The 12,084-nt window shown below is 44.8% G+C and overlaps 1 protein-coding gene across 1 annotated transcript in view; it reads right to left on the reverse strand.

Annotated features, from left to right (window-relative positions):
• LOC125397962 (cadherin-1) overlaps window positions 1-12,084 on the reverse strand; it is a 62,604-nt gene that overhangs the window by 8,574 nt on the left and 41,946 nt on the right. Inside the window, exons 3-10 of the mRNA XM_048430500.3 lie at window positions 9,112-9,335; window positions 5,147-5,290; window positions 4,901-5,056; window positions 3,692-3,836; window positions 2,849-3,024; window positions 2,471-2,599; window positions 1,478-1,660; window positions 313-557 (exon numbers count right to left, since the gene is read on the reverse strand). Of these exons, the coding sequence (XP_048286457.2) occupies window positions 313-557; window positions 1,478-1,660; window positions 2,471-2,599; window positions 2,849-3,024; window positions 3,692-3,836; window positions 4,901-5,056; window positions 5,147-5,290; window positions 9,112-9,335 (1,402 nt within the window). The remainder of the gene's footprint in view (window positions 1-312; window positions 558-1,477; window positions 1,661-2,470; window positions 2,600-2,848; window positions 3,025-3,691; window positions 3,837-4,900; window positions 5,057-5,146; window positions 5,291-9,111; window positions 9,336-12,084) is intronic.

Below are 12,084 nucleotides of genomic sequence, written 5' to 3' on the forward strand. Positions count from 1 at the left end.
AATAGCGAGTGCCAAGGCAGCCAGGGCTACACAGGGAAACCCTATCTTGAAAAAAAAAAAACAAAACAAGGGGCTGGGGAGATGGCTCAGAGGTTAAGAGTGCTGCTTGCTCTTCCAAAGGTCCTGAGTTCAATTCCCAGCAACCACATGGTGGCTCACAACCATCTGTAATGGGGTCCGGTGCCCTCTCTGGCCTGCAGCAGGCATACAGGAGAAAACTAAGAATACTGTATACGTAATAAATAAATAAATCTAAAAAAAAAAAAAACCAAAGTATGCACCCACTCAATACTAGTCATTGGTCCAACTTACGTAATCTTCTGATTCATGAATATGTCTGGCTCTCGGGCAGTGTAGGATGTGATTTCCTGACCCACACCGAAGTCTTCGGGCACTTCTACTCTCTTCTCGGCCGGCACAAAAATGGGGGCTTCATTCACATCCACCACATCCACAGTGACAGTGGCTGTGGAAGGGACAAAAGTTCCCTCAAACTTGACCGCATTGGCCACTGTCACACGTAGAATGTACTGCTGCTTGACTTCGAAATCCAAGCCCTAGAGACCAGGAGGGGGAAAAGTTAAAACTAAAATACAAAGGGTTAGGTGCATAACTCCGTGGTAGAGCACTTGCCCAGCATATTCAGGGCCCTGAGTTCACCCACTGTTGCCACAGAACAAATAAATAGCTCTAAAAAAAGAAATGGCTAGTTTTAAAAAAAAATTCTGCTGTGTAGTGGTGGTGGTGCATACCTTTAATTCCAGAAGAGGCAGCACAGCCAGAACTACACAGTAAAACCTGCTTTCAAAAACTGAAAAAATTTCAACTACCACCTTTGATTGACAGCAGTTCTCAAATGTGGGTGCTCACTTGCTGAAGAGACAGTAAAGCTCTGAGGCGCTCTGGGCATGTTAACTTTTGCTAAATTTACCAGTAAGTCATTCCCACTTTTACTTTAGACGTTTTTTGTTTGTTTTGTTTTTTTTTTTTTTGGATATTTTCCAAGTTATAAGTGCTGGCTACCAAAAGCCATTGTCTTTCTAGCCCAATGGTTCTCAACCTTCCTAATGTTGCGACCCTTTAATACAGTTCTTCATGTTGTGGTGACCCCAACCATAAAATTATTTTCATTGCTACTTTGCAACTGTAATTATTTATTCTACGATTATGAGACATAATGCAAATATCTATGTTTTCCATGTTTTCCAATGGCCTTAAGCAACCCGGTGAAACGGTCATTCTGCTCTTAAAAGGTCACGACACATAGGTTGAGAATCACTGCAAGCCTCTGGCTTTAGGACATTTTCCAAAAGACTAACACTTACTTCACTTCTAACAAGCCAAGAGAGTTTCTGCAATCCCCAGAAAGTCAATACTATCCCCAGACTCTACCCTTCTCCTGGTGGTGTTGACCCAATCATGAGACGACATTACAGGACAAGAGAGGCCCAGCTGCTAGCACGTCAGTCATACAAACCTTGGCTGTTTTCAGAATGCCATCATTGGTTGTGGGGTCTGTGATAACAACAAACTGATGGTCAGGATCATTGTCTATAGTGTACACGGCCTGCCACGCTGGTGTATGGGGTGCATCGTCGTCAGTTACTTTGAGTGTGGCAATATATGCATTTTCCTCATTCTCATCCACTTGACCCACGTACTACAGAGCAAAGGAAAAATCAGGTCATTGGTGACAAAGTGACAGTAACTTGGAGCCAGGACTTGGGCTAAAGGAATGAGATCCGAATCAGTGGAATGAGTGATCAAGAGTGAGTCCCCAAGGATAAAGAGTAGACCCTCATTTCCCATCAGTAGACCAAATAGCAGCGCCTGAAGTATCTTTCCAAGGCACTGGGTTTAAGAATCATGGTTGATGATCTGCAAACTGTGATCTAAAGATACACGTGTCATTTGTCCCCAACCCCCATCTACTCTCTAATCTTTATTAGTAACCACTAAGAAGATAAATAATGGAAGAGCAGTTTTCCCTGGGCCTTTTGTGACATAAGAGGGGAAAAGTCAGCTCTGCTTCTAGAAACTACACTATTCAGGCCTCTGTTATCCAACCATTAAATCGACTTCTAACTTAGGAAAGTACGATCTTCCCTTCCAGAACTAAAAAACTGAACATGGCATTCCATGCCTGCCTGCCAACCTGGGCTATAAAACGCTGTGTCCCAAAATTCTTAATTTAATTAAAAATATGTGTGTGAAGTTCCTTTATCTGGCTCTTAAAACCTGCTCCTTGAATACATTTGATCTTCTTGGTATTCAATAACTCTTATGAAGCTGGGGTGGCAGCTTATAGCTGTAACCCAGCATTTAGGAAGCATACTACTATCATACCATACTACTCTAGTGTGTCTGAAGTTCGCATTCACTAACCTAGGGATTCACCCATGCACAGAGGCAAAACTTAGCTCCTGAACAGGGAAGAGCCCCTCACAGACCCAAGAGGCGACAGAATTACCGTGCTTGGGTTGAAGATGGGAGCGTTGTCGTTAACGTCGGTGACAGTGACCACAGCCCTTGCTGTTGTGCTTAAGCCTTCGCCTTGAAGGTCAGCGGCTTGAACTACCAGGGTGTATGTAGGGTAACTCTGCAGGAATTAAACATGGAATCAGAACCTGCTCCGACAGCCAGCCCAAGCCTGGTGCAGCCCACTGCAGACAGAAAACTAGACTATGTCATCATCTGTCTCACTGCCCAGGCTGCCTGCCTCCAGGCATTTAGATGCAAAGACTCACACTGACTGCCAGGCTCAGCAGAGGGTTGCACCATCCTTGAGACTTAGTAGACGTTCATTTGCCTCCAACTCCCACCGCGTTCCTCCTGAGCCCTGACTGACCTCTCGGTCCAGTCCGGAGGTGACCACACTGATAACCCCTGTGTCTCTATTAACAGTGAACATGTTTTTGTGAGGCAGCTCGGGTTCTTGGCTGATGATGGTATAGGCAATGGCAGCATTGTAGGTGTTGACATCGTCGTCCGCGTCAGTGGCTGAGACCTGCATCACAGAGGTCCCTGGAAGTGCAAAGGAGACGAGATTGACAAGAGCTATGGTGCTCCCCTGGGCTCTGCCTGCTCAGAACAATCCTGACCTAGGAGACGACCACTCCTGACCACGGGTTTTATTGCTAGAACTCTCATCAAATTTCCAGGGAAGGGAAGGTTACACCAAACGTCACACCAAATGTTCAGGGAACTCAACTTTCAAAGTCTGTATAATTTAGGTAAGAGGAGGCAAGGCAGAGAATGTTGGGAATAAATTAACTAAAATACCCCTACCAAGTCCTTCTCTTTTATTCCTGCTAGTTCTTATCTTATTTTTAAGGATATTATTATTATTATTATTATTATCAATATATTATTGGTGTGTGTGTATGTGTGGTGTGTGTGTGGTGTGTGCATGTGTGTGTGTTGTACATACATGCAGGTGCCCTCCAAGGCTAGAAGAGGGCATCACATCCCCTGGAGCTGGAGTCTCATGCATGCAACACTAAGCCCTAAGAAGGTTATTCTTTTATTGTTTCTACTTACAAATGTTATATCTGCTTCCCTCACACTCCCACCTCACCTCTCACAGTGGCTTTCAAAGAACACGTCTGAACTTCAGGGACCTGATCCCAGGTTCTAATCCCAAAGAACTGAAGCATCTTTCTGGGTACCCAGTTCGCTGTGACTGACTTACCTGGACGAGCGCCCTCTTCGACAGTTCCCTCAAAGACCTCCTTGATGAACTCCGGCTTGTTGTCATTCTGATCGGTCACTGTGACCACAATCTCCATGGGATCCTCCACTGCCTCCCCATTTGACGACACAGCATGGGAGAAGAGCTGCAAGAAGTGCCAAGTGAGGGTTACTTAGCCCTGCCCAGAAGAGGAACTGGGCGAGGGAGTCCAGTGAGAGTGGCTTCATCGGCCTCCACTCCTTCCACTGTGAGATCTCCACACGATGTGATGCTGTTGCTGCTGCTTAATGAACTCATAGACAAGAACACACCCACGAGGCAGCCCATAGAGACTCACTTTAATTGGGGTAATTTTCCTCGGGCTACAACAGTCTAATGTTTCCTGAGATTTTTCTGCATATGGCATCTACAGGTTACCTAACTCACATGGTTACATGTGAGTATAGGCTCACATTGTAACCAAGCCCCAGGAGTGGATTTCTCTTCATATTATTGACATCAGAATATGTTTTGTTATATAAGAAGCTTCTCCCAAACCCCAAGAACAAGTTGACATCTTTTCACTTTTTGTGTGTATTTGTGTGTTCTTTCATGTATTACATGGAGGTCATGAGGGTATCAGAGCACCTAGAGCTGGAGTTTCAGGTGGTTGTGAGTCACCTGATGTGAGTGCTGGGAACTAAAGTCAAGATTATAAGAGCAAGGGGCTGGAGACATGGCTCAGAGGTTAAGAGCATTGCCTGCTCTTCCAAAGGTCCCGAGTTCAATTCCCAGCAACCACATGGTGGCTCACAACCATCTGTAATGAGGTCTGGTGCCCTCTTCTGGCCTTCAGGCAGACATGCAGGCAGAGTACTGAGAATACTGTATGCATAATAAATAAATAAATAAATATCTTTTTTTAAAGAAAAAGATTATAAGAGCAACAAATGCTCTTAACCATTGAGCCATCTCTCCAGCTCCTCTTTGACAACTTCTATCTATGCTCATGTAGGCTATGAGGAACCCCTGCTTTTCTCCTCCAAGGAAAAGAACCAAACAAAACAATTACCACCCTAGATTGTTCTCCTGTCTCCACTTTTCCAACACGTCAAGGGATAAGTGATACCTCACACGTTCCGGGCATCTAACCCGGGGATAAAACACGGATGGCCCCCAAAACTTGACAATTGTTACCTAACAGTCAACAAGTATCTATGAAATACTCACGGTGTAAGTGGCGATATTTTCTCTATCCAGAGGCTCCATCACTTTCAGCCAGCCTGATTCTCTCTCGATGGTAAACACACCAACAGGAGGTCTGTCAGCTCCTTGGCCAGTGATGCTGTAGAAAACCGTGGTTTCTTTGTCCCTGTTGGATTTGATCTGCACAAAAACAGAAAAGAGACAGAATTGGCAAGGAAAGATCTTGACACTGGGTCCTTTCATCATCTTTTCTCTCGGTCCTTCCCCTACCTGAACCAGATTTTTAGGAAACGGGCCCTTCTCATTTTCTGGGCAGCTGATGGGGGGGATGACCCAGTCTCGTTTCTGTCTCCTGGGACCCTGGTGAGAGCTGGGAAACAGGAGCACTTCCGGCTCGGATCCAGAGACAGGCTCCTAAGAGGAAAGAAGATTAACAAAATGAAGCAATTCAGAAGATAGGAGGTCTACGGTTCCATCTCATCCACTAATGACTCATTGTCAATAGCAAATTCCATGTCCCATCCAAAATGAAGAGCTCCTGACAATGCTATTGTTTGGGCACAGACTGCCCATAATGGTCCCTACGCTTGGAAGCCTGGTTCCTAACTCAGTGGCCAATGAGAGGTCTTCAGATCGCAGGAGATGTGCCCTTGAAATATACTGTGAGACCTCAGTCTCTGCGTTGCTTCATTTATCATCAGATAAGTGTGGTGTATTCTCCTATTCACTCTCAGTCTGATGTGTTGTCCTTGCTAGAGGACAAAATAGCTGCGTCATTCGGTCTTAAACCTCCAGAACTGAAAACCCAAGTAAAACCTTTTCCTTTTTATGTTCCTTGTCCCAGGAATTTTGTTATGGTGTCAGAATACTGACTAACACAGTCACATAATGAATAAATACTATATTCTCTTTAAATTCTGGCTGTTGTTGTTATTTCAAGACAGGTTCCTCTATGTAGCCCTGGTGGTCCTCAAGCTCAGAGACCCAACTGCCTCTGCCTCCCAAGTGCTGAGATTAAAGGCACACAAGCCATGCAAGCCATCACCACCAGGTTGAGCTCTTTAAATTCTTAATGTCCAGAATTTGTGGGTGCGAACATTTGACAAAACTTACAAAATGCATGTCCTTTAAACGACACTATGCCGATAGGATCAGGTGATGCAGAACTGATATTTGGGAGTTCTGGACTTCCTTTCTTTGTTCCTAGGGATACAGTTCTCTAAAGTGGAGTTTATCAATCTTGTTTAAATTACCAAACTTGTTTAAGTTTGGGGAATTGCTACTAAGAACTACTTTGAGATCGATACAAATGTGTTAATCTTACCTTGCCCTAAAAGGGTCCCATTTGTTCTAACAGAAGCTGCTGGATGGGAAACAAAAATAACCTGGAGACTCGTATTGAACAGTTCCAACGTGCAATAAAGGTAACTTCATGCACACTCAGGGAAATTAGAGCTGAAGATAAAAGGAAAATGCCTCCTAAATTGTTTAAGTGCTCTAGAATGATTTGTGGTAACAAAGTTTCTGGAAGATTTCACCCTCTTCCTTCACAGGGAGATACTTACTCAGCAACACAGACCACCACCTACCAAATTCTAACCAAGCCCTATTTCCTGTTTACTTGTTTGCTGTTTGGTTTGGGTCTCTTTAGAAACAATCTCATGAAGCCCAATCTGGCTTCAAATTGTATAGCCAAGGATGATCTTGAACTTCAGTTCCTCCCTCTACCTATCACAGGACGACAGACATGTTCCACCATGCTGCTTGAGTGATGGTGGGGAACAGAAGCCAGGGCTTCATATATGCTAGGCCAGACTCTACCAATTGAGCTACATTTTCAGCCCTCCAGTTTTTGCTGTTGTTTTTCTTCCTAAGATTCAAAACATGAAAAAAAATATAAAATGTGACTACGTATTCTAAAACCCAATCCCGCATACCTATCATACACACAAACACACACACACACACACACACACACACACACACACACCTGACATACTCTGCCCTTGCCATCCCTGCATCTGTCACCTACAAAAGAAAGCCAGCATGGTCCAAGTCTTGGCTCTGGGACTGGCTACCTTGAGTTTCATTCTCATCTCCCCATCTGTTTCCAGAGGAGATCACATCACTTCAATGACTAAAGTGGGTATTTGTTTTGTTTTGTAGAGATAGAGTCTCACATCGTAGCCCTGACTGACCTGAAACTCACTGTGTAAACCAGGCTGACCATTAATTCATAGAAATCACCTATCTCTACTTTCCAGATGTTGGGATTAAAGATATGTGACACATCTGGTTAAAATTGAGAGTATGATATTTGTGTCAAGGTCCTAGAGTTCTTATAAGGACTAAATGATACTTGCTTTCATATAAAATATCTAGAATAGTGCCTGAAATACAGCAAGTTCTCAGTAAATGACGATGACAACAGTTGGAAAACACTAACGTAATATTTGGGGGGAATTTAACTCCAATGCAGGGAATATACAACAAGCCGTCCAACAACAGTACACCTGTCACAACTGTAAGCTCAGCACTGGGGAGACAGTAACAGGTAGATCCCAGTCTAGTTGGAAAGACCCAGTCTTGAAAACCGTGGTGGGTACTGGGCATGCTGGCACACATCTTTAATACCAACACTTGGAAGGCAAAGATAGTCGGATCACTGTGAGTTCTAGACCAGCCAGGGCTGCAACGCATGACCTTATCTCAAAAAAAAAAAAAAAAAAATTGAGGATCAGGAGTTCAAACCTGCCATGGGTTAAAGGGTATAATGAGACCCTGCTAATATGAAACAAAGCCACGTGATCACTTAGTGCTATAGTGTACACTTGTAGTCTCAGCATGTGGGAGTCTGAGGCAGGGGGGCCACAAGCTTGAGTGTGCAGGCAGATCTCTGTGAGTTCGAGCCCAGCTTGGTCTACAAAGAGAGTTTCAGGACAGTAAGGGCTACACACAGAGAAAACCTATCTCAAAAGAACAGCAACAACAACAAAATAAAGAAACCACAAAGGTGTGCACCACCACACCCAGCTTGGGGGTTTCTATAATGTACACTTGAATCAAATCCTGATACAGCAGAAATGAAAACAGAGTGAAGACAGCAGAGGCAGAGGTGTATGGGGAGTTGGGGGAGGTGCGAGAGGAAAAACAAGCCCCAAACTGCTCTTGGTCTTAGAAGGCTACCACAGTCAACTGTCTGGGGTGGTGGGAAGTGGGGAGACACACTTACTGTGCTGAACTTTCATGCTCGAGCGGCCAACTGGAGTCAGGAAGTCATGGCTAATGTAATTGAACTAAGTTCTTTCGTTCTTTAATTGCATCACAGAGAAAAACTAGATTAGAGGGTTATTAAATTCCATGAACCTCAAGAGTCTTCAGGGAACAGAACAGGAATCAGCCTTAAAGGCTTTGGCACTGAATGGATATGGCACAATTCACACTTCTGAGGCAGGAGGCGAGATACGGCTAGAAAAGTCCCCTGGAGAGACCCATAGGAAATACCAAGAGAACATTTAAGGTGGGCAAAGGCATTTGGCTTCTCGTAACAACCTCCAGGGGCATTCATGACCAGAATCTAAACAGCAAATAGTCTGCCTGTGTATCAGCCTCTTCAATGTCTGCTGGTGTTCTGGACCTCACAGCAGGCATTGCAAACACCTGGGGAGGGATCTGCCGCCAGTGACAGTAGAAAGAAGGCTGAAAACAAACAGTTTGTTTATTATTTGTTTGCATGAATTTATGTGCACCGTGGGCATGCAGGCACCCATGGAGGGCAGAAGTGTGTACATATGTTCTTAGTGTTTTGTGTGTGTGTGAATTCACTCAGTCTACATGGGTTAAATGGCTCCTCTCTAATTACTGGGACCAGAGAGAGCAGTGGTGGGCTAACAAGGCCAAGCAGGTCCGTGTCTTCCTCCTTATCCTACCTCCAGATCCCTATAATCCAACAGCAACCCCCAAATCCAACAAGAATGAGTTTACAGAAAGACTGTTCTCAACTGGAGACAATTTTTGTCACCCCCACCCTTACCCCACAAGTCAAACAGTTTCTGGGGGTAGTTTTGGCTGTGGTTAATTGACGGGTGTTCCTGGAATCAAGGAGGCCACTTAGCACCCCATAGGGTCTTCCCACAAATTATCTTGCCTCACAAGATCCCAATACCAAGGTTAGAGAACCCAGGTCAACAGCAATCTGAAAAATATACACACATCCAAGAAACAGCCCAACCTACATGGTGGTGGTGCCGGTGTTGGTGGTGCTTCACAGACTTCAGTACCACTTTGGCAGAAAACTTCTTGTGAGTAGAATCCCAGGCATGAACAAGAAAGCTGGTCTCTAGTTTATGAAGGTTTAGAGGGCGCTTGAGCGTGATGGCACCGTCGGGAGCCACTTTGAATTTGGAGTCCTCAGAAAAGTAGGCTGTCCTTGGCCGACCAGTGCACCCTTCAAATCTCACTGTAGGACGACAGAGATTACAGCAATTAGAATATTGGACAACTAGATCACAGATAAGGACACTCCTTCTTCATAAAGTGAACTTGACCCACCCACCAAATCATACAGAACATGCACTGGCTCAATAAACCACAAGCTGACGATGAACACCCATACCCAGGGGCCTCATCATCATCATCATTAATATCTTCCTACAGACAGGGCAACTGATCTCTGAAGTCTGCTTTGTTTTTCCTCACCTAGTTAGTTGTCAGTGAAAATAGTATCATTTTCAGAATGACAAAATAAATTCAAACTGAAAAAAAACAAAACAAGGGTCACCAAAATGGCTCAGCAGATATATATGGGTGCTTACAGCCAAACCTGACAACCTGAGATCAATAGCTAAAACCCCCCCACAGTAAAAGAGCTGATCACAGGATAAGAGAGCTGACCTCCGTGAGCTGTCCTCAGACCTCCACAGACGTACCATGGGACACTCGTGTACACACAGAGAAAAGTAATCAAGGTTGAAAAAAAGGTTCACAATAAAACTCAGAAATTAGCTTACGTTCCACCTTTTCACACAGTGTCCATCACTACTCAAAATGGAATTTCCATTTTGTCCAAGCATTCTCTTATGAAAATTCCTCTTCCTATGTCTCCTTTACAAATCGAGGCACCTCTACAGTCTCCACTTTCGGCCTGGGGAAGATGCCTGTCCTGCAGTGTTCATTTCTTCCACCAGGGGCCGCCCTTGTAAACATGTCTGAAATCAAAAGCCGGGTGCTTGCCAAAGAAAATAGACATGAATACTTCCATCGTGAGAGGGCAGGTACCCGCACCACCATCAATCCCACTGGTAAAATATGCTTCTTTGGAGTCAAATGGATCTAATAGGTCAGTCAAATGGATCTTTGCAGAAGGATCTATGTGAACTTCAGCTATTCTTTGTTATGGGAGGTATAAGCATGTATAGGAGTGTGTGTGTGTCTGTCTGTCGGTCTGTCTGTGCAATCAACCTCGGCATAATTCTTCAGATATTGTCCACCTTGTTTTGTAAGACAAGAATCTCTCATTGGCCTGGAACTCAACAAGCCAGCCCAGGCTGGCTGATCAGCAAGTGCCAGGACTCCATCTAGTGTTTCTACCTCCTCATACTGAGATTACAGGTCCCCCGCCTTGTCAGACTTTTTTTTTTTTTTTAAATGGGTGCAGCAAACACTTTACTGACTGAACCATATCCCTAGTGGTTCCAGGATACCATTTCTAAAGTCCAAATTAGGAACCTTCAAAGATGCTTTTAAAAAAACCTCTCCCAACAGCACAAGTGGGTCATCTTTGGGGGCTTGTCACAGGCAGGGAATGGGAACTGGCCTCATTCCTTTACACAGCCAGGACAGATCTAAGCAGTCAAAATCAGCAGAAGCATGACTGGACTTGCCAAGGGTGGCGGCTAAGAAGAGTGAAAATGCTTTGTAAATAACTTGGTGCAAGGCATTTAACCTGCTCGAGGCACTTCTTAATGGTGGCTCAGCCTCACTCCTGGAGAGGTGACAGTATGGCAGAGAGCCCCAACCTGAATTTCCAGGCGCTGGCTAAGGATCATTATCTTTCAGTAAAACCAGATGTTCTGGGCTGAGACATAATTACAGGAAAGTTGAAGGGACTCTCCAGCTCCAGGAAGGTTCTGCAAGTTGCCTTCCAGCCCACAGCTCAGCCATGCAGAGATCTGAGAACACCAAGATCGGCACATGGAACTGGGTGTGTGTTCATTTCCATGTAGAAGGTGTTGAATAAAGAAAGCCAATAAGGGACTGACGTCAACCTCACCCAGCACAACACCTTTCCTTTAGGAGCTGCTACCTGCTGCATGGTCCACCAGGGAACTGAGACCCCTGAGCACCTCTACACGGGAAACCCGCCACAGCAGTCACCTCTGTCAGCTCATCAGTAGTCTCTAACTGGGGGTGCTCCATTACTGGAGAGTCTGAGGCTACCCTGGCTTGCCCTTTGAGACCCTTAAAAGCAACCCCTCCATACAATCTGAACTAATAGCTTCAGGTATCCTTTGTCAACTATTTTTACTCACATTTTAAGTATTTGTAGAATATTATTGTTCCAGGTTCCATTTTAAGCACTTTACAAATACTAAACACACAGACCCAGAACCGTATGCAGCCTTTTTTAGTAGGGGGTGAGGGAGAAGCCTGGAGGGAAGTGGGTCTGTGTGGTCCTGGTTGTCCTGAAGCTCACTCTGTAGACCAGGCTGGCCTCTGTTGAAGTCTTCTCCTCCCAAATGCTGGGATTAAAGTGTGTGCCACCACTGACTGCCACATCCTCTTTTTATCAATGGGGAAATTTAGTTAGACAGTAATTTATCAAGGCTCAGGTTTGGACCCAGGTAGTCTGAGATCTCTTGCTCCTGACCGTACTTCTCTATAGCAGGCCTCGTGTTTTTTTAAACGACAAAAACTTTTAAGGATGTCTTTCTAGATGTGTCTAACTTCTGTGTTAATCAGCACCCATCTTCTAGCCTACTTGGAAGAAGCAGTGGTTAAAAGCAGAAAACCTGGAAGAGACAACTTAAGGGAAGACAGATAAAGCCCAAGCTGATGAAAGACTCTGGTGGTAGCGGGTGACCGTGAGTCTCAGCAACATTCTTTTCCTGTCATTGTCATCGTGCCAGGGTCGGTCTCCCTTGAAGGATTCCATTTCTTCTTCCACTGGGATGGCTGTGAATGGAATGTGAGTGGGTAGAAACAAAACT

The sequence above is a fragment of the Myodes glareolus genome, chromosome 22 (genome assembly GCF_982192425.1).
Source record: "Myodes glareolus chromosome 22, mMyoGla1.1, whole genome shotgun sequence".
In the NCBI taxonomy this organism is placed as follows: Eukaryota; Metazoa; Chordata; class Mammalia; order Rodentia; family Cricetidae; genus Myodes; species Myodes glareolus.